Source organism: Solea solea, chromosome 2, assembly GCF_958295425.1.
Source record: "Solea solea chromosome 2, fSolSol10.1, whole genome shotgun sequence".
NCBI classification, from domain to species: domain Eukaryota; kingdom Metazoa; phylum Chordata; class Actinopteri; order Pleuronectiformes; family Soleidae; genus Solea; species Solea solea.
In genome coordinates this window covers 26,727,015-26,753,451 of record NC_081135.1, presented here as the reverse complement: position 1 = coordinate 26,753,451, position 26,437 = coordinate 26,727,015, and the positions used below count along the sequence as shown (strand labels likewise).

Below are 26,437 nucleotides of genomic sequence, written 5' to 3'. Positions count from 1 at the left end.
AAGTCAAAGGTGGAATTTCTTTTGTCTCTGTTGGGCATTTGTCACATGTTTTGGGAGACGTCACCGTTTCTAAAATAACTAACCGTTTCAACAGCAGTTATGTAAATAGCTGTCTGAAAATAGTCCCATTTACTTTTACCAGTTAATTAAAGCATTTGAGTCCGTTCTCTGTTATACTCCACGTCTTAAAATGCAGTTTTCCCCACTTAGAGTATACTTGTATGTGCGAGTGCAAGAAGCATTCTCGGGTTGCGTAACCCGTATACGGTGAAAATGCTGAATTCTTCATATCAGCTATTACAGTATGTCTTTTGGGAGCGCTGCATATATCCTGCACTCCTCATTCTTATGTGTATATGTGTCAGAAGGTGTAAATGTCTGTGAGACTTTCCCGCTCCTCCCTGATTGGAGGAACTCGGCATCTCGTCTCTTTTACTGGGGCTCAGTGCTCCACTTCACTCAGCAGGAATTCCTCCGAGGCTCTGACATTAGGCTTGTGCTGCAACTGTGTGTATTCAAGTGCGTGCATGCATTTGCGTTTGCATTTGCGTACGCACGAGCGGCGCCCCCGCGCATGCACGTGTGTTTTTCCCTGTCTGTGCGCGTGCGTGTTCGAGTGTCTATTGCTCCCATTGTTAATCAGAGCTGATTGCTTGTGACCGTGCTTTGATAAGGGGACACGAGGGTAGATGGCTAGATAAACATATGATGCGACTTCACATTCGAGAAGGTCTGGAATTATAGGCACTCATCACACTTTGAAGTATGGCCTCACCAGGGTCTTTGTCTTTGAGCAGCTCTTAAACAACAGTGCGCAGATAATATCCACACTCACATTCTCACTGTCATGTTATTTTGAATATCTTAAGAACTAGGGACAACTTTTCCCAATCAGAGTCCTACATTTGAGTCTAGCAGCCTCTCTAAAGTGATTTCTGGATATATATATATATATATATATATATATATATATGTATGAAGACCTGGTCGGAACAAGGGCTGCTCTTTGTTTGTTCTCTCTGTGTGTGCGTGGGTTTTCTACTGGTTCTCCGGTTTCCTCCCACAGTCCAAAAACATGCAGATATTAGGTAAATTGGACACTCTAAATGGACTGTAGGTGTGAGAGTGTGAGTGAATGGTTGTTTGTCTCTATATGTCCCTGATGGACTGGCGAACTGTCCAGGGTGTACCCCGCCTATCGCCCTATGTCAGCTGAGATTGGCACAACACGTGCAACCCTCATGTGGAGGATAAAGCGGTGTAAAAAGGCTGGATGTATAGATGATTTTCAATTCTGACTAAGGAAAAGAATAATGACAATAAGGAAAAGCGACTTTGACTGACAATGTCCTGAATGGTTTTCAGCCTCAAGACATGAAAGCAGCAGTTCTTCTCTGAGCCCCTTCTTGAAATGTACCCATTCCTTACATCCCTGTTGAACGCTGCAGCATCACTGTGCGTCTAAAATTCAGCATGACACGAGGCAGACATCTGTACAACCTCAGGAATATAAACTCAAATACATGCACCAGTAATTATATACAACATACATGCAAAATATGGAAGAGGCAACTCCTTTGGTGTAGTCTCACCATTATCCCTATTGCCGATAAACAACGACGATGACAGAGAACTCAGATCTGCGGTATAATGAACTAGAGGTGAACTGCATGACCATCTGTCAACAATTATAAGATCATCCTTGAAAGGTGGCGCAACGTGCAATGCAAGTGTCTTTCACACTGACACAGTTGTTGTTTGCCTGTGCAGCTCCCTCATGCAGTCATTTCTATCTATGTCTGCACCCATGGCTTGGTCTAGTTTAGTTTCATTAGTCTATTTCATTCATAGAAAAAAAATAATAATATTTTAAATAATTGAACATCAACACGACTACTATTCTCTGAATGAATTGGAGCAGAAGGAAGAAAGAATCTTATAAAATCTGCCTCTCGTTCACCGAACTCAGCAACTTCATTTTCTGCACTTACGTACACAAACACACGCATATATAATATACAAGCACCTGTGCCTAGACACATTTAGGTCTAACCAACAAACGTCTATCTTATCATTTATATATCTTACCATAATACTTAATACAAAGCTTTGAGACGAAGTTACTCCATAGATAGATGCCTTTAACTGTGACACAGCGTTCCATACTGTAAGTGTGGTTCTATCTGTTGTTTTGTTTTTGTAAAGGTATCTGTTCCTTTTAAGTTATAGTGACTTTCGCTTTTATTTTGTATTTTTTCTGTGTGTTAGAACTTAATATCGTATTATGAGCCTTGAACATGGTTTGCTGATAGTGTAATCAACCAGATCATAACATTTTATTAACTTGAACTTAATGAATAATGGATTTGATGCGTCATCGTATCGTCTGACGTCTACTAATTCTGATTCTTGTTGCTCTTTTTTGTAAAAATGAATTTGTAAATGTTTTTTCCAGATCTCAACACAGCATGCCAAACATGGAAGGATCATTGTTTTGTATATTGATTTATCTTTTCTTTTTTTTTTACTTTAATTGGTGCATTATGCATCTTCTTATCTGAGAATCAGCTGATACTTGGGATCATTTTACATCTTTTTTAAACTGTTAATAAATTGAAATTGGTAAATTCATATATGGGTGCCACAAGCTGATATTATTCAAAACTATTGGGCTGTATCACCACAATATAGTTGAGGGGTGCTGCTGTATGCAGGCATAGTCATTTAAGAAGAACTCACCAGTGATATGCCTTGTTTTCCTTAAGCCACCCGAAATACAAAGAGCATATTGACTTGAAATTAAGTCCACTTCTCTCAAGGGTATTGTCAGAGCAGATGACACCATTACCTGCAGAGAAGAGACAGGAAGGTTGTCCATATCTCCTGCCAGCTCAGGATGTCATTAGGTTCCTCTCCAGGAAACTTGTTGAGTGTCATTTATCTATTGTAAGCTGCTATAGTTGTAACATCAGCACATTTGGCCAGGGACTGGAAGCAGATGGCAACAGTGTTATGTAAGGCGGGTGGTGAGGGATGGGTAGCGTATGGGTGAGGCAGGGTTCACTTTCACTCTCTTTCTATTGTTAACTAGCCAAAACTTTCACTGTGTCCCGAGATGTCATTAACATTTGCTCCTGTGTCCGTTCTGAAGATGTGGCTTTGCACAAAGAAATTGGCTTGTGTCTCCAATCAATAAGTCACAGAAGAGCGACTGCGCCATCTGCTCTTTATGGACACTGAGAAGGAAAATGTTCGGCCAAATCCTTTTTTTTCCGCCTTTCTTTTGTCACATCCAGTTTACTAATCCTCCAAGATTTACATATTAATTAAACAGTGGAACACAGACTATGCTAAACATGAAAGTAATATTTAGTTTAATACAAAATGAAGAATCACTTACAGAAATTGAAATTGGATATGCATATGTAGTATTTTCTATCCTACAGATTTATTTGAAGAAAGTACAGTGATGCCCTGAAACTAAAGCCAAAATCTGTTCATGTCATAATTTCATAGCAAATGTGTTTTGACCATTTTTTTGTTTTGCTGTTGTTGCAGAATCGATTTGTTTTGTTTTCTTTGACATTCAAGTCTTTTTTAGTACTGTATTGTACAAGGATTCACATGATTTATCTTTTTTTCCTCCAATTTTAGGGAGGAGTCGATTCTTCCGCTTCCGCCAGGCCGCTTTGAGCCTAATGAATACTAACAAGCAGTCTCTTCCGCAAGAAGACCCAGATGCTGTGATGGTGGACTCACCCAAAGAGAATGAGGTGGCTTTACAGAGCTTCCCCTCACCCACCAAGAGCGTTTGCAGTCCCATTGAGGCGAATGACACGCATGCCCTCATAAGCTCAAGCCGCCATTCTTCCCAGGCCAGTGTTGGACCTGAACCACTTGACCATTCATCCCCTAAACTCCCCTGGGAGAAGCTGTATCAGACCGAGGGACAACAGTCCTCTTCCTCCCTGTCAAACACCTTCCCCAGAGACAGCATCAGCAGCATGAGACGGGCCTCGTCCGTCCATGAAATTGAGGCGTATAGTACCAACTCCAAAAACGTATTCAGGGATCGCAATAGTGAAGGTATGTACTAATAACTACAGTGTGTAAGTAAAGCTTTTTGTCTTTGATGAAACTATGAGTTAACATTAGATTTAATTTACATTTGGTAATCAATTAATAGGATTATTGCACATAATTGTAGTGGTAGCTACTTTGTTAGTTAGTAAAATATGTACATCAGTGACCTTTAGCATCTACTATTGGAGAATGTGAGCTGCCACTCAGAAAGTTTCTAAAACACAGATATATGGACCTGTGCCTGTGTTCATGCACGTATATATATATATGTATATATATAACACTCTGTTGTATTTTTATCCACCGTGTTCCTCGGGTTGCTACTGTAGAAGTGATTATGGCTGGAATTTCCAGAGCAGAAGAGGCAGTAGCAGTAAAGTAGTGCTTTCCTGTGGCTATCCAAGGTTGTAGCAGCCATTATGCGGCTACAGAATCTGGTCCTGCAATGCATGCTCATCCTGTAGTTTGTATTTTTATCTTATTGGGAAATTAAAACCCAGGCTTGGTGACGTGGGACACTAAGGCTTCGACTACTTTGTCTGTCTTTTGTCTGTCCTTTAACAAAGTGTGACCAGCCTGGTGTGCCAAATATGCGGGTGTGCATTAGCTGAGGCCACCTCTTCATTTTGTCTTCCCATCACACAATAACTCTTGACTCTTGATGTTTAACTAGCACCAAAGGGAGCTGATTTAATTATTTTAATTGATTATGATTTGGGAAATATAGACACTGCTGCATCACATTGTTCTAGTATGATTAATATATATAGTAACACTGGTAAAACTAAAAGAGTCAACTTAACTCCTTTGGCGTGATATTCACACTGCAAATTTAGTGTACAGAAGAAGGCAGCGGATGATCGCACCATCCCTTTTGAGGCGTAACAGGTGACGTTCCCACATGTTAAATTTCACAATGGAAAACCGTAATTCACGTAGGCTATCATGGGGATTAACATATAAGCGTGTTTGGTGAAATTATTAGTTGAAGTTAAATCACATGCGAGCCACAGATGGACATTGAAAGTGTGTCTGCTTTAGAATAACAGACTGTAAAAATATTATATCAGAATCAGAATCAACGGGATTAAAGGACAGCTCTAGTAGTGCAAGTGAAGAGATAAAAGAAGAAAAGAAGAAACAACAAATCAGTGCACCAATACCTTCGATAAAAATTAGAAGGATATGTAAAAGTATTTCAAAGTATTTACAGTGGGAGCCAGTAAGGGAAATATGCAGTATATGATAGTGCATACAGTACATTGTACATTGTACAGCAGAGTGGATGGATGTTATTTTATATATTGCACTTGGTAAAAGGAGAGGAAAGTTGCCCGTTTACAATACAGTACATAGAATACATACTGTACAATATATTAAAATATTCTCAGACATTATGAGCGAGAGGGAGAGAGAGTGTCAGCTAACCTTGGTCGATTGTCCTTGTTATATTTCCCTGTCAGGGAGAATAGTATTCTTACCAGTAGCTATCTCCACTTTTAGCCATCTGTATTTTAATACACAGCAGACCGTGTTTTTGAATCTTTTTTTAGAGAGGTGGCCAGACTTTTAGAATCAGTAACTTTTGGCATTTCCGACCCATAGCTGTGCCGAGGAGCTGTGTTATGGATCCTGTGGTGGAGGCTGGTGCAACAGACCGACCCACCCAACCAAAACATGACTTCATTTTATGTCTTCATATGATACATTTCTCACACATAGCACCTTTAAGCTGACCAAGAACAGATCACAGCATGGGACACTAATGTGACTGCTTTTTGTTCTAAACCAACAGGCCCTTTTAATCATGTGAAGTCCAGCCTGCTTGGCTCTACTTCTGATTCGAACATCAACAAGTATAGCACCATCAACAAGATCCCTCTGATTGCACTCAACTTCTCTAAGGGGCCTGATAAAGAGACTCACTCGCCGCCAACATCGGAGAAAACCATTATAGCTCCAAAGGTCAAAGAGAGAACACACAACGTCACAGAAAAGGTCACACAGGTAAGTTTTCTTTTACTACCATGCCGCGGTGTCCTGTCTTGCATCCAGTGGGCATCTCACGTATTTGCATAGGTGGCCAAGATGCAGGTTTTCTAAGCTCCATCAGAACACCGGGGGTTCTAATTAACAGTCGCCCTTGGTTCCGTATTTGAAATCACACCGTCGGTGGTGTTTGTCCGTGAGAAGTTGGCAAAAACAACACTGTCCTCGTGACTGCACAAAATGTGCTTGATGTTGTCAGGGGCTGGGTAGGAACGTCGCGAGGTAGTGCGAGACACTAATTCAAAGCAAACGTTACACCCTGCCGGTGAAACTTCTTGCTGGATGTCGACCTCCTGCCTCGCGTCATCAGGGGAGCGGTGACAATAAAAACAAGAGGCAAAATGTAATTGCAAAGAAAATGGGGAAAAAATGTGTACCCAATAACATCAGCTGTGCTCAAAATAAACAATTGCTTGCTCTCGTCAAAGAGCGTGTTTATAACACCTCGGCAGACAGCTGGGATTCAGGTTGTTTGTCAAGGACAACTCAGCAGGCCCAACACTTTCTGTCATAGGGCCGAAACAAGGGCTTTCGAGTGGCAGAATTCCCTGGTTGGCAAAACAAGTTGCACAGCTGACGCCAACATAGCAAGTATGGGTAGAGATGCAGATGGAGTCGCCTTCACAGCTTTAAACGACACAAATATTGCACCTAGACTATGTTTTATTAGGTGAAGTGGAGAGCCAAAAAGGCACATGCTTGTGTTCTGCAGGTTAACTTGAATTTCTGGATGTCAGACTTCAGAATGTGCACAAACACACTACAGCTTATCCCTCAGCAAACGAGCACAAGAGAGGTCCATGAACCTTATATTTGAACTCCTTTCGTCACGGCTTCCTCATTCATAAATGAAGACAAACCATCTTTTTGATTAAATACCCTCCCACACGGATGGCTTTAGTTTGGAGCTTTAAGACACCTCTGAGATGTGAACACTGCATCCACTTCCTGACTGCTAGCATGGGGAAATCTATAATTCATGTGTTGAAGACAGGAGGATTTGCTGAATAGGAAGACCCACCACCCTCACTCCTGCACTATTTTCTGCCATAAGAGAGCTTCTCTCTTTTTCTGCCACTGCTTATTAAGCCCCAAAACAGAAGGGAATGGCTTGGCCTTCCTTGGCACACTGAATAATTTACCATGTAGTCAGAATTTATGTGGTGAAGTTTAGATAACATGTTTGCTTACCAAAAACGTATGAATAAAATATCTATGGAAAAATCTCCTGTATACATCATTTCTTCAGTATAATGTTTTCAGTTTTTCCCAGAATACCAAATCTAAGTTTTGCAAATGTGGAGCAAAACAAGTCAGTGGCAGTCACACTATTCATGGTGACGAAGGCAATCCACATGTCTGACTGCAAAGTATTTCCAAGGACGTTGTTACAGGTGCTGTCAAAGCAACCTTTGAAGAGTGGAAGCTGGTGAAATAATGTTGATAAATTGCTTCACTACTAATTGTAAAGAATAAAAAAAAAGAAGAAAAAAGCTGTTTTTATAATGCTACTAAGGGCGCTTTCACACCAGAGCTGTTTGGTCCACTTTAAACACACGAGAGTGTGAGCGGTGTTTCAACCGCGTGTACAGAAGTGCAGTGTGAACGTGAACCGAACCAAATGAAGGTGTGAAATTGTTTGGCCCCCTAGACTATCCTGGTGTGAATAATCTATTCACACTATTCTCTATTAGGAGAATAGTTTCTCTTAATAGTCTAAGAGAAACAATATCAGCATCCGTTCAAGGTCCGCTGTGTAATGATGCTTCGTTTCGGCGAATTGTGTACATGTCCATGATCCCATTCATAGTAAAAGAGGGTCCGCTTTAGTCATCTCATACGGTCGTGACCTCAACTGGACTCAAAATGGAGGTATGCATGCAAAAGGCTAAAAGCATGTTCTGTTTTTTCCATAACAGCTGCATGGGGGAGGCCTCCCTGAAGCTAAATCCTTCACTTTATCTTAAAACAGTACATTTATACAGACATAGTTATGGGTAGTGTATTTAATTTCTGCTGTGTAACCCCCTCTTAAACGTTACACACTGGACCTTTTCACTGTTTTCATATTCAAATTATTTCTGAGCCAACACGATCCAAGAGCGATTGACCTACTTAAAAAAAGAATTATGCAAAATGTTCCGACACGACTGAAGAGGAGGCGTGTAATCAGGTGACTCTGACCCTGTCCTGACCCTCTCTTCACCTCCGCCAGGTCCTGTCACTCGGAGCTGATGTGCTGCCAGAGTACAAACTCCAGACGCCGCGCATCGACAAGTTCACTATTCTCCACTACAGCCCCTTCAAAGCCGTGTGGGACTGGCTGATCCTGCTGCTGGTCATTTACACCGCAATCCTCACGCCCTACGCGGCTGCTTTTCTTCTCAATGACCAGGAGGAGCAGAAGAGGCGTGAATGCGGATACTCCTGCAGTCCTCTCAATGTGGTGGACTTGATGGTGGACATCATGTTCATCATTGACATCCTCATTAACTTCAGGACCACCTATGTCAACCTGAATGAGGAGGTGGTCAGCCATCCTGCTAAAATAGCAATCCATTACTTTAAAGGCTGGTTCCTTATAGACATGGTGGCCGCAATCCCCTTTGACCTGCTTATCTTTGGCTCAGGATCAGACGAGGTACGTATCTCTAAAGCATATATATGTATATATATATATATATATTTATATATATATATATATATATATATATATACATTCCTTCCTCCTTTTTTTTTTGCTTCCACTCATGTTTGCACTTTGCTAAGTCCAGACCTAAAGACTACTTCAAGCCTGAATCATTCTGTCTCAGCTCTGAAAGGATTACTTTAAATTGCATGTTGTCGGTTTTTCTTTTTGTTTGTTTGTCTGTTCTTCTTTTTTTTTTTTCATTTTTCTCTCTCTCTGTTTTATTTTTTTTTTTGAATGGCCCTCATTCTAGAATACATTTACACGGATTAGTGGCTTACCAAATGGCAATCAATGATGCATTTATGTGAGGAGCAGGCCAACGGGGCAGTGTACAGAAGCTTACATGCTGATGTGAGATGGCTATTGGTAGGCTGGCTGCCAGGCCTCCTGGCTTGTTTGTTGGTTGGATATGTCCCCTCATGATCTGGACCCACTTCAGCGCTTTATCGTGCTTTGTAGGCACTCCATTCCACCAGCCCCTGATTATAAACCATAATCATCTTTTCCACCACTGCTGCTGCTGCTGTAACTGCTGAGTCAGTTCAGTGTGTGAAAACAAATCACACAGAAGGACATAGATGTTTCATGCGGTCAATCCAAAGGAGTCGTCCTTTAATGCTCGCAAAGTGAGTTGCAATCTCATCTATCTGACACTGTAGGTTTCCATTTCCAAAACTAACTTAAGGTGACAAACGGTCTGGCCTATAAATAGACCATCACAAACTGTGATAACGTGGAGATGCGTGACTGCTAAAAATAGCTCTCATGCTGTGTGTTCATTTTATCTTTCAGAGTGAGCATGCACGTTCCTGCTCGCGCGGAATCTCATTCAGAAAATAAAGAGAAACGGGCAGATGGTTTGCCCGAGGCTTGTTTGATTTAACGTCTTAATGAGACGTTAGTAACCTACAAGCGCTTAAGTATAAACCTTTTGGTTAAAGCAGGGGGGATATATTTCATATCCTCAAAACAGCTTAGTGTTACCAGAAGACTGTTTATACTGTGAGGGGGATATATTCACTATAGAATAATAAGCTTTTTTGTTTACTGTGAGGAAAAAAATGGAGTCCTTTTTTATAGTATATATACACTATAAGAAAGGACTAAATTTTTTTATTAACATGTATATATATATATATATCTATATATATATATAGATATATCTATATATATATATACATATAAGTCGGGAGCAGTGACCTTTTGGCCGCTATACTATCTCTCATGGACCATCACGATCAAGAGAGTACGGATGATTAAATCCGGAAGAACGCAGTAATGCAACATTTCAAATGTCAGCTGCCATAAAACACCAGAGAAGAAGAGCATTATCCTTTTAGTAGTAATTCATATTTTTTAATTAGTTGCAGAGGAGAATGTGGAAACTGTCAAGATAGATTTAGCTTTCTTATTTAAGTGTGATACTAACAGAACGTGTCCCTCATCCGGAGCTTTTATCTTCATTTTTATTTATTTTTTTACAGTTATTTTGTAACTTGCCTGGTCAGTGACGGACTCTGCGTATTTCTTGTTGACACGAGAGGAGCAACACATTTTCGGGGACTCGCTGAGCGTGTGTCTCTGCCTGTTCAATTAGGCTTCATGTGTGGGCTTTTGATTCCTTCACTGCTGTGCAGAGTTGCAATTAAGTGAAGCCCAGTAGAGATTTACCATTATAAATTATTGGCCTTTTTCACCCTTTTTAAGGAAATGCATTACCTTTCATTCACTGTGGAATGTGTTATTGGCTGTGGCATGCAGCGAGAGAACGGCTTTCGTGAATGAATAAAAACACGGATGTTATATAATAGAGTTGTTAAAGTTAAAGTGTGACGTATTAAAGTTGCCTTTACAACTGTACTTTCTGTGTAGACGACCACTCTGATTGGCCTGCTGAAGACAGCGAGGCTCCTGCGACTGGTGCGTGTAGCCAGGAAACTGGACCGCTACTCTGAATACGGAGCTGCGGTCCTCATGCTGCTCATGTGCATCTTTGCCCTCATTGCCCACTGGCTAGCCTGTATCTGGTACGCCATTGGCAATGTGGAGAAGCCCTACTTGGAGCACAAGATTGGCTGGCTGGACAACTTGGGCGTGTCCATTGGGAAGAGATACAACTACAGTGATCCCAGCTCTGGTCCCTCTATCAAGGACAAGTATGTCACAGCACTTTACTTCACCTTCAGCAGTCTGACCAGTGTGGGCTTTGGAAATGTCTCCCCAAACACCAACTCAGAGAAGATATTTTCTATCTGTGTCATGCTGATTGGCTGTGAGTATGTTGTGGACATTTTCCACTCTTATTTTCTTTCAGAGAAATATTATTCTTTTCTTTTTTTTTATCTGGCGATTTTTTTGAAGGCTTAACCGTCTTGAAATCGCATCATCCCGCAAAACAAGATTATCTCCCCGCAGCAACAGTGAAGAGTCAACTCCCCTCATTTATTAATATCGTTGTCTGTGTTTCAGCTTTAATGTATGCTAGTATATTTGGAAACGTCTCCGCCATCATCCAGAGGTTATACTCTGGCACGGCTCGTTATCACGCTCAAATGCTGCGGGTCAAGGAGTTCATCCGCTTCCATCAGATTCCCAACCCGCTGAGACAAAGGCTGGAGGAGTACTTCCAACACTCGTGGACCTACACCAACGGCATCGATATGAACACGGTAAATGAAAGCGATCGCTGCAGTTTGCAGTTTACAGTTTATGCCACTGTGATAGGATAGCGCCATGTTACTTAATACAATTGTATTCTTTTAAATCTTCTAAAAAAGAGCTTTGTTTCCTTTGCCATGCTTTTCCTCTGGATTAACTTCTCTTCATTGGTAAGATCAGGAGGTAACTAATTCATTTATTTATATATTTATTACTAGAAATCCTATTAGTTTTGCACAAATTTGACTATTTTATTTTATGTTTACAAACTCTTGTCCTTATTTAACCACTTAAATAAACTGTTTGAGACTTGAACAGCACGTTTTACATGTTACAGTTCAGGAAACACACGTTAAAGTATGTATTACACACACTTATAATTAAAGCAACGGTTGTGTAATTGAAGTTTGGTTTTTATCTTTGACTGCCCCAAGTGATTGGATTCAGGGTAGAAATATAAATAACATACAGTACAAACCATCATTATTGCTCACATCTATCACACAATTACTTTTCCTCCTCTCTCCAAATATTAAGCGCTGGCACTTCAGACCACGAAATAAATGGACAGCAAAACTGGGCACACACGCCGTGTTTAGCTCAGGGACGGTTAAATAAATCCAAGTGTCCACGTTCCACTTTTGTTTTGAATATCATTTATATTTCCCTCTTGATTATGTATATGAATGTCTCTCATGTCAACATTCTCTAATGATACACCTGAGATGTTTTTGTATGATGTATGTGCTTGTCTGTTGTAATAATTCCATGAGTCTGTAACGTGTTTGTTTCCGTGCCATGTCCCCCATCTCTAATACTTTGCCGCTGACAGTGTCCACTGAGTTGGATATCCAACTCGTCCTTTTGTGTATTTTACCGTGGGGTTTTCTCTGCGTCACAGGTATTAAAAGGTTTTCCTGAGTGCCTGCAGGCAGATATCTGCCTTCACCTCAACCAGAATCTTCTTCACAGCTGCAAAGCGTTTGAGGGAGCCACCAAGGGCTGCTTGAGGGCCTTGGCCATGCGCTTCAGAACCACTCATGCTCCACCGGGAGACACTCTGGTCCACGGTGGTGATGTGCTCACCGCGCTCTACTTTCTGTCCCGCGGTTCCATTGAGATCCTGAAAGATGACATTGTGGTTGCCATCCTGGGTAAATAATACAACACAGCTTTTTTAACTTTTTGTTAGTGTCTGTCATTAGTATTGTGGATAAAGTGGCAGTTTCATTGCACTCAAAACCTCAGCTATCCATATCCACCTCCCAGTTTTTTTAATGTTTTAAATGTCAGCATCAAACCTGACCAGACAAAGTAAAAACCCTTATTCCACCATTTTACCAAAGTCTGATCTTGAAAAAGAAAGTGATCGCTCAAAGTGATATTGTGTTAGTTTTGGATTGAATTATCAACACGGAGGCACCGCAGGTCACACTAATACTAACATTTTAATTTACGGCATACAGTTGTTTTGGTCACATGAGAGATTTTATCTGTACGACAGAGTATTAGGGCCAAATTAAAGAGAGGGAAAAAGTGTAATCTTTTGCGAATAAAGCCATCATATTACAAGAAAAAAGGTGTAATATTATGAGATTGTTTCTAATTGTTTCTTAAGAAACAAAAAACCTCTTTGAACAGCACACTGCTGTCACCAGCGGTAGCCTTGCAGTCGACCACCAGCCCTTTCCTCCTCCACCAAAGAGCTGATTTCCTCCAAGTGTGTGTGAGTCTTTCTACGCGACACACTCAGTTTCTTGCAAAAGTGCTGATGCTAATGATAATGTAGTGCTGATGTGCCAAAACATTAAGTATTTCCTTATTTGTGAAGCCCAAACCAAAATATCTTGACGCAGGTTGCAGCTGATCACCTGAGATTTTCTTGCATAATAATTACGACTTTATCCTCGTAATATTATGACTTTATTCTCATTATATAACGACTTTATTCTCAAAAGATTAATGAATATGTGTATATGAAAATTGTTAGAAATGCCTCACACGACCCCAGTCGTCCTTCCTGTGTGGACAGGGGTGGAGCTAGACTCTAGAATTAATGAGGGGTCTTCTCATCAGTAACACATGACATTGACACTTACTGTACTAAGCCAAACTTGCATACATAAAAACATACTGCAAAGCTGAGCCACTTTCAAATACAAGCACATCACGGCCAAATGGTTCGGAACAAAGTACAGGGACAGGCGGACAGAAAGTTGTCTGTCAGCAACACCACCAGTGATGAACGGCGACAGGCAGCAGTACTGATGTAGTGCAGCAGGTTGGCACTACATCAGTACCACATCTTACAAGCAATAAAATAAATATTAAATAGACACAGCGGTCCATGACAGCCACAAGGTCGAAAGCAACGACACAGCGGTATACACTCTTATAAACACTGGCTTTTTCAAATATATAATAAACACAGCCACAGGCTACAGGCAGACGTGTTCATTTGGAGTTTAAACCCATCAACCACTTTCTCCTTGTCACTGTCAACGTCCAGCTCCACACACAGCAAGATGAGGTTAGACAGTCTGGCCTCATTCATATAGGAATGATAATAACTCTTCATAAACCTCACAACCTGGCGTTGCTGATGGGAACTGTTTTATATATTCTATGCAGAACTTTAACTTCGTCACTCAGCAAATGTCCCATCCAGCCCCATTTTGGATCAGAGGTTTCATATAGAAATGATAATACTGTTACATTGTGTTCTAAACCCAAATATTACTTTCTGTTGCGTCCTCTGATGAAGAGTTATGACAATATTGTTGGGACCCTTTGTAAGGAAGCCTATGGGCGTGAATTCGTTTTTGCTGTAACTTTATTTGCTCGCCAAAACAATAACAACCGACGATTAGAGTGCACACGTTCAGACCTCCGCATGTAGACACACATGCGTAGACTAATAACAAATACATTGCATGCATGATTCTGGCTTCTTGATATTTACTCTGACTGGATGTAGAGATTCTTTCGTCATCAGATCAGGTGCAGACAGTAACAGTCACTTAAAAAGAGGCTCAGAGTGACTATTTCTCAAGTCAATACAGCAGCTAAACCACATCATGTTCACACACTTTGACAAGAATAGCAAGGTGTGCCTGTCATGCCCCCATTTCAGTCCTCTGGGCAACAGAGGCTGCTTATTTGACAAATCTCGAGACGCTGACATTTCTATAAAGTGGCTCCATGAAAGGTTGTTTGGCATTTAAAAAAAAAAAAAAAAAAAAAACATGATAAAATAGCTGCTACCCTTTTTTTGACAGGACAATGAAAATGAGTTAAAGCTGCACAAAGATGAATAATGGAAAAGGGCATTAAAAGGACAAAAACAACACTAAGCTCCAAATTTGAAATGCTATTTTCTTTTTTCGTAGTAAAATTGTCATGCTTACATTCTAAATATTCATCGCTCTTATTAGAATAATGAGCATTTATCTTCTTCGGGTGAACCACAACCACAACCAGGTGCTCTGGGCCAAGCTTGGATTAAACCTGCCATTATTCATGAGATGAATGCCCTCCGAAGCTGCACCTGACAGAATGGGGTTTAAGCTTAGCAAAAGCTGCTGCATCACACAAAACCCATTATTAACAAACACATTGGAAAAGTCACTGATCTCATAGATAAGCCCATTTGTATTTATACTAACATGATGCTCTATCAGCACCATTTGCCCCAATTCATTCTTGATTACTTGTACCTTGCTAAGTCTGCCTGTGTCATCGTACCTTTTTGTTCTAAAACCGGTAGCATTGTTCCGCTGGTGAGATATTACTCTCTCACACTGCCACCCAAGCTAATGGCTATTTAAATCCTTGTGCTGAGAGCTGTGTGTGGAAAGAGATACAGCACTCTGTGTGAGGTTGTCCTTTGTGGTCGAGAGGTGTCTGGTGCATGCTGTGAAAGGCACACTGGCTGCCAACATATCATATCTCTTTCACTGGAACCCCTGCTCTCAATGTTGGCATTTAGTGAACCCAGAGACCACCAGAGAGATTTCACGGTGCCTTAAATGTGGACCTCCGCTCCGCTGCAAAATGGACGCCTGTTTCAGCCAAGGAAACTCTTCGTCTCTATAGTTTGAGAACTAACGTTAATGTTTTCCTACTAGACTTTTGCTAATTTGGCTTTCGTTATGTGCTCAACAACAACAAAACAAGACCTTTACTTTGAAGTCAAGTGTGTCAGTAACAATCAAACCCTTCCTTTCCCTTCCACATCAAAGTTGCTGTGAGTTACGATTCATTTCTTGGCATCAATAATGGATCAAAGATAGAAAGACAACTGATGCGCAGGCCCTGAGAGGATATCCACATAGAGGAGAGTCTGATTGATTTTCATTATTCACAAAAACTACAATGTCTGCTGCCCTTTAGCACAGATTCTTGTCTTCATGACAATTGCAGGAAAAAACTGACATGTTAAACTATTCTCAGTGAACCTTAATAATATCTGTATGTTTGTTTTTTTCTGTAACTGCCAGGAAAAAATGACATCTTTGGAGAAATGATCCATCCGTCGGTAAAGCCGGGAAAGTCTAACGCTGATGTGCGAGCTCTGAGTTACTGTGACCTGAGCACTATTCAGAGGGAAGATCTAATGGAGGTGTTGGACATGTACCCGGAGTTTGCCGACTGCTTCTTCAACAACCTGGAGCTTACCTTTAACCTCAGAGATGAGTCTGCCAAGGTAGATCATATTACTCATATCATGATTACATGTAATCAATACCATGGATATGTCTATAATCAGCTGCTACAACCTTACTACTCCATTTTCATTTGAAAAATACACAATTTCTCCTCCAGATTGATTTTAACCCTCGCAATGTTGTAGCCTTCAGGTTCCCAGAGTGGTGATTCAGATGACGAGGGCACAAAAAGCATGAAAAGAAGAATCTCCTTCACACCAGATCTGTCCAAAGGTAAACTAATCTGCACAGGTCCGGTACGACTGCATTCAGCTTTTAGGTTGATGGTTTGTTTTGTTTTTTTTATTTCTAATTGTACATGTGTGAGTGCGGCTCGCTGAGAGCATCTATTCTCTGTGGACCGTGTTATTCCACGAACTCCTTTTAATTGCCATTCTACAGGGGAAAACGAGGAAGTTGTTAAAGACGCAGGAAGGGAGAGGGAGTCTAACCCGTGCCTAAAGAGATGTTCGGGAGTCCTTTATTCCTCCTCACCCAACCCCCCAGTCCTGGACTCAGATGTTATTGTTAGAGACAGCTTGGAGAGAAACCCATCTTTTCAAGGTAATCCACAGAATCTTGTTTTACTAATTAGCTGTAATTATGTAAGGCAAAGGCATGTTACTACCCATTCTGGGTGGTGCAGTGTAAAAAAAAAAAAGATAAAAATAATTAGAGGCCAGGGGAAGCAAGTGGGGTATCATATCTTATCTACTTAAGTATCAACTCAACAAATGTGCGTCTTTCTCTTCAATAAAACACTGTTAATAAAGAAGTTAATAAAAACTTATGTGACAGCTACTTTATACTCCTTAGATCTACTGTGCAGAACTTTAATCCCCCCATAGTGGCTGTGAAGGCAATTATATAAACATCAGTCTCCAGTGTGGTCCTCACAGGCTACTGTGTTGTGTTTTGGTTGATTTTTAATCCACTTTATGAACACTGACGTCTTTCTTTATCTGAAGCATCAGGAAATGTGGTTGTTGGACTGTAACGAAGACAGTTTTTGTTCACCTCCTATTGTCAGCTCTGGCTGACCAGTCAGCCGTTTTATGCGAAATCGTGAAATTCAGACACGTTCACTGTGCAGTGATATGCTTAATAAGCTCTCCTTAGACCCTTTTGGTGGTGACTTGGTTGCAACAGTCAATTATTTATTTGTAAGTCCTGCGCTCCAGTGTCAACATTTGCCAACTAAACGGCGTAGCACCCACAAATATCGATGTGTAGTTGTATAGATTGGATTCATCAACATGATTGCAACCATTATTACCATGTAGTCATGGATAGTTTCTTATATTTCTGATGCTTTTGTGTTCACACCTGTATAAACAGCAGCCAGCCAGTCCAGGGAGCTATATTCTCTATTTACAACACTGACAAGCAAACATAAATAAGAGATGTGATTTCACTCTGGGCTGATCTCTGAGTTTCAGGTGTCCAACATCGATCCTTGTATGAGAGGGCCAAGCTTATAATACATTTAACACTGGTTTGCCTCATGTATAACCTTAGTTTTTTTCAATAAATCAAAGTTTATCAAAGTGTTTTCCTCAGCGTGGAGTCATCGGAGGTTAAAAACATGCTATAAACTGTTACTCTACGATGAGTAAACATCTGATTTGGACAGCCCTCCATGTTGTATGACTAGTTCTTCCCTGATCAAGGCTCAGAAGCCAACAGTTGGGAAAATGGAAAACACATTTCTCAGAGACAAAATAAGGCTGCTGTTAATTTCTAATGATGGAGGGATACTGAAATTACGGGCCACAAAAAAAAAAAAAAAGTAAGTGCCATCATTGGTGAAGACGTACAGAGCATGCAACAAACACTGATATCAAAACGACTCATCGTGGTAGTACAATGCCCGGCACAGACTGCTGCACCAGATAGTTTAATCACAGGCATAACCCACTGTGTCTAAAATCACAAAAGAGATTCAACCCATATCAGTGGAAAACAAGCTGAATACGACCAGGTGCCCAGCACAGATAACAGGGTTAGTTTGTTACTGGAAAACATTGCATGAACCAGGGCTTGATAAATGGCAACAAAGAAACCCATCCACATCTCTCCTGTATAGATTAATTACACTCTATTTTTGTTGGGGGGGGGGGGTTTTTTAGTGATGACGTTGTAGTGACGTCGTCCTGACCTACATGTGAGGATGTAAAGCGTGCGTGTTGCTTTGGCTTTCCAGATCTCTGCTGTGATAAATGGGCCTGTAAAAAACCTACAGGCTACTTGGATGAGTCAGCACAGTTCCGGGACCTGAGAGAGGATGATAACTCTGCCAGCGAAATCACCTATGGAGAGGTGGAACAGCGCTTAGGTCAGCTTCAAGAGCACTTAAACAGGTGCGTATTGTTCGAGTCAGCAGGCAGATAGCTGACCTCTATGTATACGGTGTCTGTTATAAACCCAATACTCAAGAATAGGATCTTGACCCGTTTCTAACCACTAACGTGTTCTGAATTCTTTAAAGGTCTAGTATGTAAACATTTGAGGCACCTAAAGGCGAGACTGCAGGTTGTCTCCTCCTCTAATTCATGCAGGACACGGTAGTCAGACGCCCCCAGCTGACTGCAATTTATTAGTCATGCTCCAATCACAGCCACCCTCAAGGTGATCCGTATAAATAACACTCCTCCCTCAGTCTTTTCTTGCTGCACCAATGCTGCCTTATACTGCTGCTTCTCCAGCCTCCACTTTTCTAGATCAGAGTTTGGGGTGTCTTGCTTGGCATTACTGTTGTATGAGGGGGTGACTTAGCATGCTGCTTGGCCAAGTCTAGCTGTATTTCCATTTCTTGTTATGAATTGTTTGATTATAACTAGAGTTGTAGGAGCCATGTCTCATTTTTATTTGTGAGTTCCCCCCCCCAACCACTAGGGGGGTTGTATTTCATTTCTTATATTTTGCCTGGGTCATGCTGGGTTATTTGAGTCACCTGTCAGTTTACTCAGGTGTTGCGGATTGAGAGGCAAACAGTCTTCTGCTGTGCTCGGGTTTAAGTTTCGTTTTTTGATTTGTTTATTGGAAATAGAAAGATGCATGTTTAATGGAAACGGAAAACATAGAGGACATTGTAAGAAAATGAATGGCTGATATCATTTCAGACACTAAGGAAGAACCTGGTTGTGATTTATACCTGAGTACACGTAAAAACAGACCATCAGCAGCCAGTAGCGCCACAGTATAAGACTTAGTTGCTACAAGAGTGATCCTGACAGAATTGGTACTATATTTAATTTTTTTTGCCAATAAAATATGACTTAAATATGAGTCATATTGGCTAACGCTCCAATCACTGCCTGTTTCAAATAATAGAAGCCATCATATTCACTCAAAGTCACATGTGCAGCCTGTGCAGACATGTGAGGAGAGGACATTTGAAGCAACTAACAAAATGAAAATAATTAGTGATTATTCTTATTACTTATTCTATCGCTTTTATTTTCAGTTAGTGACTTAATGGTTATGGGTTGCTTTATTTTTTTTTTTAAAGTTGTCACCTCCCACACTTCTAAAAGTAAGCATAACTGGCAGCGTGTAGTGTAGTTTCGACTGCTTCTGTGCATGAGTAGGTGGAGGAAGGAGCTGGCAGAAGCTGGATCTAAATCCTGGAAACACAATGTACTACTGTGGAAGCAGACCATATCCATGAGAATGAATTAGTACAAAAGGTGTTACAGTGCAGTGCTCAAAATATTAAACCAAGAACCGAGTGTGTTTGAAATATCTTTTGTTTAAATGGGATTTAATACGTTACCTTTTAGAATACATCTTTTTTTTCCAGTCTCATTATTTTCTTTTTTGTAGTTAACTGGCTGACCATGGTTTCAGGGACACACCTGCAGCCAGCTGGTCACCGGAAATAGGCGCACAAATGAACAGCAAGTGGTATTTTTAGCTGGAATTATGACAGACAAAGTCAGACAGCATCAGGGAGCGTGAAATACTGAGCTGGCTCCATTTACTTTACACAAATGAGACAATTTATCCACTACACTCTATCTGACCTTGTTTTTTCACCTAATGTTATCTGGGTGCTGGAGTTGCAGCAAATCATTTTGTGTTTTTGTAACTTTGTCAAGTCTGAAAGGATATGTCAGGGGAAAAAAATGTGTGTGTGGCACTTTTCTCAATAAATCCATAAAAATAGCCAAGAAAAATGCTTATTACAACCTGCAATGAAATATATATTCTCCGAGTAGTTTGCCTCACATTAGTCAAAACCCAGGAAATGGTGAGTGCCGCAATTAAATATATTACACCTATGTATATTCAACAGGATTTATACGTAATTAAATTGTTGTTCAGTATTACCCGGTTTCGCCTGGTGACCTAAATATAGAGCTTGATTAAAGTCTTGTCATAATTAAATTGACCAAATGAGTGTGATGCAGTCATTTCCCAAGTAAATGCTGAGTTCACACCTCCCACACAAAGCTCATTATCACTCCTAGCAGGAGCAGCGTCTTTTGTCTACTACTCGGCTCCACACCGTCATTTGTCCACCGTCGAGGAGCAGAGGCTCCATCTAGTGCCCAGTAAAGTACAATCAAGTGTGTTTATGTGTCCATATGGTTTTCTCTGGGATTAATTGTCTTTTTCCGTGTCTGGCTCTTCTCTTTTTGAGGCTGGAGTCTCAGCTGATGTCAGATATTCATACCATCCTGCAGCTGTTGCAGAGACAGCCACCTCTGGGACCTCCAGCTTACAGCACTGTGACTGCCAGCCCAGAGTATCACAGACCTGCTGTGAAGGTTCAGCCAGTTCCTCTGACTGCAAGCCACTCTTTCAGCAATACAGGAACTCAAGTAAGGAAGCTCTTCTAACTTTTCTAGTTTTTTCACACACCGATAGACGGATTCCGGTGGTTAAAATCATTCATATTCTCACCAAGTCGTTAGTGGAAGTAGAAAATGTTTTGATAATTTTATAACCTGATTCATGAACCTTTGCTTTTACATTGTTGTGTCTGCCTGTCACAAGCTGGCTAAAGACACAGGTTAAACCAGGGCTAAGTGCCAATGTCATTAAAAATAAAAATAAATAGACATAATATATTTTTTAAAAAAGGCATCTTCAGCTGCATCAGCATTGTAGAATATGTGTGTGGTTGTTTACTGGAGGTGAGGAGTTCAGAAATAGCCAGGACACAGGTGACACAACTTTCCTCTAATGACCCTCAGTGACTGAATGCACCTGCAGGAAACGATCAGCTGACCCGAGCAGAGCAAGTGGAAAGGGAAGGGCTAATCGCACTGCCACAGATTTCCTAATAATGGAAATATGGAAAACAATCTCAACCCACTTTCACATATTCTCTCACTGTGAACTTATGCCGTTCAAGCCACGTTTTCTAAATGCTTGTTTTGGACATTTTTCATTCATTTTTCTACTATTACAGGATTTGTTTTATATATATAACTTCTGATTCAAAACATATTTTTTGAGGTTAAAATAAATGATTTTCCCCTTTCAATTGCAAGCTTTCAAAATTTATGTTGGAAGCTCAAATCTAAGCTACAGAAAATAGAAAGTGAATGATAGAAAAGTGCAGCTGTATTTTTAATTTAAAGAGAAGAAAAAGCATTGAAAGGAAAAACAAACATACAACTCCCAGAACATCTATGGTTGCATCAAAATAAGACAGGCAGACCAACATCATCAGGAGGCGGTAGGAAAAGATAAGAGAAGAAAAATAATAAATTGTAATATAATCAGTCCATACAGACTCATAAACATGTACAGCAGCTGAAGTATAAGAGTACAGGGCGCAATTGCAGCTGTTTTAATTGAATTGGTTCCGTTCTCGCCCCTGTGCATACATCTGTTGTGCGTGTGTTGTGTATTATTTTAACTGAACTGTAACTGGGGAGTTGTCTCGAAAAAGATACTTCTCAAAAGACTTCAAAAAAGGTTCTTCTGTCACTCTTCTTGTTAGGACCCGAACCACAAACCGGAGAGCACCATTCAGGAATCCAAAGACTCTATGTTGGGCCTGTCCAACGTGAATGCAGCCATTGAAGACAGCCTTACAGCACTGCTTGTACAAAGACCCACAGACCCACAGCAGCAGCAGCAGAGTCATCAGATCACGAGGCATCAACAGTCTGCGTTAATCCTTCTTCCATCCGAAACATCTTCTACCTCCCCTTCCTCCTCATTCCCTTCTGACTCCAACCTTAACACTTCTGGACTCCACAGACATGTTTCAGACTCGGAGTTTCCAGTACAATAAACTATTTTTCGGCACAGTGTTATAATATCTAGGTTGTAATACTGTAATTACTAAGTAGCAACTTATTTTATCAGCATGTTGGCACAGACATTATGTATTGTTAATTTACAAGGCCTTGGCGATATAAATAATATTTTTGTTCATGATGCATGTAGATGAAACACTGCTGTCTGCGGTTAACAGTGTCATAACAAACTGTTTTCCGCAGTTATCAGTTGAATAACGACGGTTGATTATTGTTATAGTTATATATCCACGGGAGCCCTCCGATTCACATTTCTCACTCAAAATGTAGATGTCTAACCAATCAGGCTGGACCTGTTCAACCCAGTGGAAGTTTATAGCTTGTTCATAAAATCTACTTAAACAAGGGTGCCGTTTAAGAGCCTCCAAGCTGGTTGTGATAGAGCACTACAACACCTAACCACCTTACAATCCAACTAACCAGGCTTTATACTTCAATTGGCTCTAGTAGGCTTTGTAGTCCGCCCTGTGTGACTCGATACGACCCAACATACATTTAAGTGGTGGGGGTAGTCCACAGTCCCATTATCATAACCTCCATATCACTGTCACACATACACGCGCCAGTGATCTCAGCCATCAGAGAGATGTTTTCCACCCTCAATCATCGTCTTGCAAAGTAACATGATCTGACCTACCTCACACTAGGCTGGTCCCACAGTCCAGCACACTCCAGGATTTAGGCATCCGTCCAACATATCACTAGGGTTTCCTCCTTGCACCTGCGGTTGCGCCGTATGCCCGACAAGAATCCGGGAAGTGACCGAAAATAGAAAGTGATGGCAAGATGCTGCCTGATACAGGACATTCCACGCAACATTATCATTGATCAATGACTGTGTTGTTGCTATTAGAGCCAATGAGAGAATAAAGCCTGCAGGCAATACACTTAAAGACTCTACCTCCTAGAGGCCCTGAGACTGCAAATTCATTCCTGCAGCTGTTCGTGTAACGCAGCATTATTACAAAGGTGTAAGAACGGTTTTCTTATTCTTAGCTGTAGGCCTGTCTACACTGAAGTGCAACTCAGGGGTTATGGTCAATTGCACTGCAATATACAGATCAGTATGACGTATACTGTAGTTTTCTTCTTCTTTAAACTATGTGCATTATTTTCTGTGGTCACTGACGTGCACCTACTGTATTATTACATTTAGCCAAGAAAAGACACCATACATACTTGTCCAGGCAGACGTCAATGACACGCAGGTTTCTGCTGTTTTCCCAGTGATAGGCCTTGGACAAACAAGTGTGATATAGGCATTTCTACATGGCAGTGCATGTGTTTTATATCTAATTACTGTTACGCACTGCTGATGAGCCCAAAGTAGCACATTAAAATATATGTATAAATGATGTCAGCACACTCTTTTGGGATGCACTTAGAAGGTGTATGGGGAGAAGAGGGGGTGGGGGGTGGGGGCGAACTGAAGATACACTGAAAGTTGGTATATGTGCAAAATCAGGCCCCAGAGAGGGTCTCGTGCCTATACAACCAACCCAAATGCTAAAGTCAGCATCTCCATGCATACAGTAACTTACCACACAATAAGTCATCTTATCTCCCTTTACTGTTTTTGTTGGTGATGTACATTACATATATTATGTTGCTAGACAGTTGTTAGGAAACAATACATCATATTGCCAGATGTTTAAATATTAAAAAAAATGAAAAAACAAGATTTTTTTAAAGACCTGAGTAAAAAAATATATAAGAAACTCTTTATGTAAACAGTAGTACATATGTTTGTTTAGAAGACGTGAGAGCAATAAATTAAAACACTTGCAGTTGTGTCATTGTTTTTCTCTCTGTTTTTCAGTCCACATGGTAACACAATATTTACTTACTGTATATGGATTTACTTTTGCATTATGAATGGGGTAAGAGAGCCCATATGAATATGAATGAACCAGGGATTTGTGGGTGTTTGCTTAGGAAAATCCTCTTTTCATTTTCTTAGATTATTGACAGACTGTAAGCAGCATTGTAATAATGTTATGGTGGAGTCATTCTACCTTACAGTACAGTAAATAATTGCCATAAGATTTTGTTTTGTCTTTAAATCTCTTATATCTACAGGTAACAATGTCACTACAGCTGTCAAATATAATATATCCCTGTGAGTAAAATATATATGCTACTGTACAGTATGTGCTTTAATGACTAATGCTAATTATATCTACGTCCACACTTTTGCTTGTGGACAATAGGCTGCACAAGTAATAACAGCATTGTTGATAACCAGTGTTGCGCTAGTTACTGAAAAATAGTAACTAGTGACAGTTACTTTGTAAAAAGTAACTCAGTTACCTAAACCAAAAAGTAATGTGTTACTGAGAAAGTAACTTTTTAGTTAATGTAAAACGTTTTTCCAATGCTCCCATTAAATAAAGGTTGATTTCAGTTCTGTACTGATGCGTGCATGCAAGTTCCATTCCATTATTATTATTATTGTTATCATTATTATAATTATTATTATTGTTCTTATTATTATTATTATTATTATTAATATAATAACAATATTATTATTATTATTATTATTAATAATAATGTTATTATTAATAATATAATTTAAAAAATATGGTTAATAATAATACTAACAATAACAACAACAACAACAATATTATTATTATTATTATTATTATTATTATTATTATTATTAATAATAATAATAATAATAATAACTGTGCATGGCACCATGCTGATGATCTGTCTGAAAGCAGGGTCCTCCCCTGAAGAAACGGGTAGCATGTCTTCCACTACATATTTAAGGGGAAAAAACAAGTGTTTTTATCTGTAAAATTTTACCATTGGACTCTTGGAATAATAGCCTGATATTGCTAAAAGAGATGCAAATAAACAATTAAACATACCGTGCTATTGTTTTATCAAGTTGTGCCTGGCTATGGGTCCGTCTTTCGAACTCCAACCGCTGCTGCTTGGGTGGAGTGGGCGTGTGCTCGCTGCTGTGACTCTCGGTCTCGGAAGCTGCGTTAGCTACCTTAGCTGCTAACTTTGTCGAAGCATGCCGCTTCTCCAGGTGCTTCAGCAAATTAAGGTTGTTCGCCGCAGAAAGTATTTTTGAACCGGGACACAGTCTACAAGTTACCGAAATGTTGTTTTTCCCTCTGCTCTCCAGTTGAAAATAATGTGAATGCCTCCACGAGGAGAAACTTATCTTCCCCTTCTCGCTCGCCATCATGCCATGCCCTGACCTGTCCAGTCCTGTTCATGGCGCGTGTTTGATTACGTGTGGGACGCTAGAGGGCGACAAGTGCTTTGTTTTTCAATTCAATAAAACTTTATTGATCGCTAAAATGTTATGGGAACTGTGTGCCGTTGTAAAACCGCGTTAAATTATTAGTTACTGAATAAAGTAACGGCGTTACTAATACCGCGTTACTACCCAACACTGTTGATAACACAGTTCTAAGTGCAATTGAAAGATATTGTAGTTATTTGATAAAGACACGACATTATGATGAAGATGTCTTTAGTGTAGCATAGATCAGTGGGCCCCTGTATAAAAAGTGTGGTAAAAGTACAGTACTTAACAAATTACTATTATACCACCTGTCATAAAAATGAGATAGAACTTCTTTAAAATCTTTTAAAAACGTGTTTAAAACTATAGCAGTTATTGTTATTTATTTGGCAAATAACACACTGAATTCACGTTTTTACACCCACATTTGAGCAGGCATCTCACTGGGCTTCTCTGATGAGTCAGAAATGAGTAACTAAATCTTTCTGCTCAGGAAAGCAAGTAACCAGCTATAATCAAGTAATAATAACCAGCTTTACTATTTATTTTTATTTTTATTTTAAACAGTAAATTCATGGATAACAGTAATACTTATTATTGTTTTAGCATTAAAAAATATAATTTCAGTTAAAGAGCTTATACATACTAGTATATTAAACATTACCAAAACATCAATTTAATAACAGAACGACCACTTACACTGTTA

At 40.1% G+C, this 26,437-nt stretch overlaps 1 protein-coding gene across 1 annotated transcript in view; it reads left to right on the top strand.

The window, feature by feature from the left end:
- The window catches only part of LOC131455318 (potassium voltage-gated channel subfamily H member 7-like), a 32,944-nt gene extending 9,084 nt beyond the window's left edge, over positions 1-23,860 (top strand). Inside the window, exons 4-15 of the mRNA XM_058622877.1 lie at positions 3,655-4,086; positions 5,879-6,090; positions 8,348-8,773; positions 10,697-11,096; positions 11,294-11,493; positions 12,384-12,636; positions 15,982-16,187; positions 16,335-16,422; positions 16,591-16,752; positions 18,392-18,548; positions 20,834-21,014; positions 22,145-23,860. Coding sequence (XP_058478860.1) covers positions 3,655-4,086; positions 5,879-6,090; positions 8,348-8,773; positions 10,697-11,096; positions 11,294-11,493; positions 12,384-12,636; positions 15,982-16,187; positions 16,335-16,422; positions 16,591-16,752; positions 18,392-18,548; positions 20,834-21,014; positions 22,145-22,441 — 3,014 coding nt within the window. The 3' untranslated portion in view covers positions 22,442-23,860. The remainder of the gene's footprint in view (positions 1-3,654; positions 4,087-5,878; positions 6,091-8,347; positions 8,774-10,696; positions 11,097-11,293; positions 11,494-12,383; positions 12,637-15,981; positions 16,188-16,334; positions 16,423-16,590; positions 16,753-18,391; positions 18,549-20,833; positions 21,015-22,144) is intronic.
- The last annotated feature ends 2,577 nt before the right edge of the window (positions 23,861-26,437 follow it).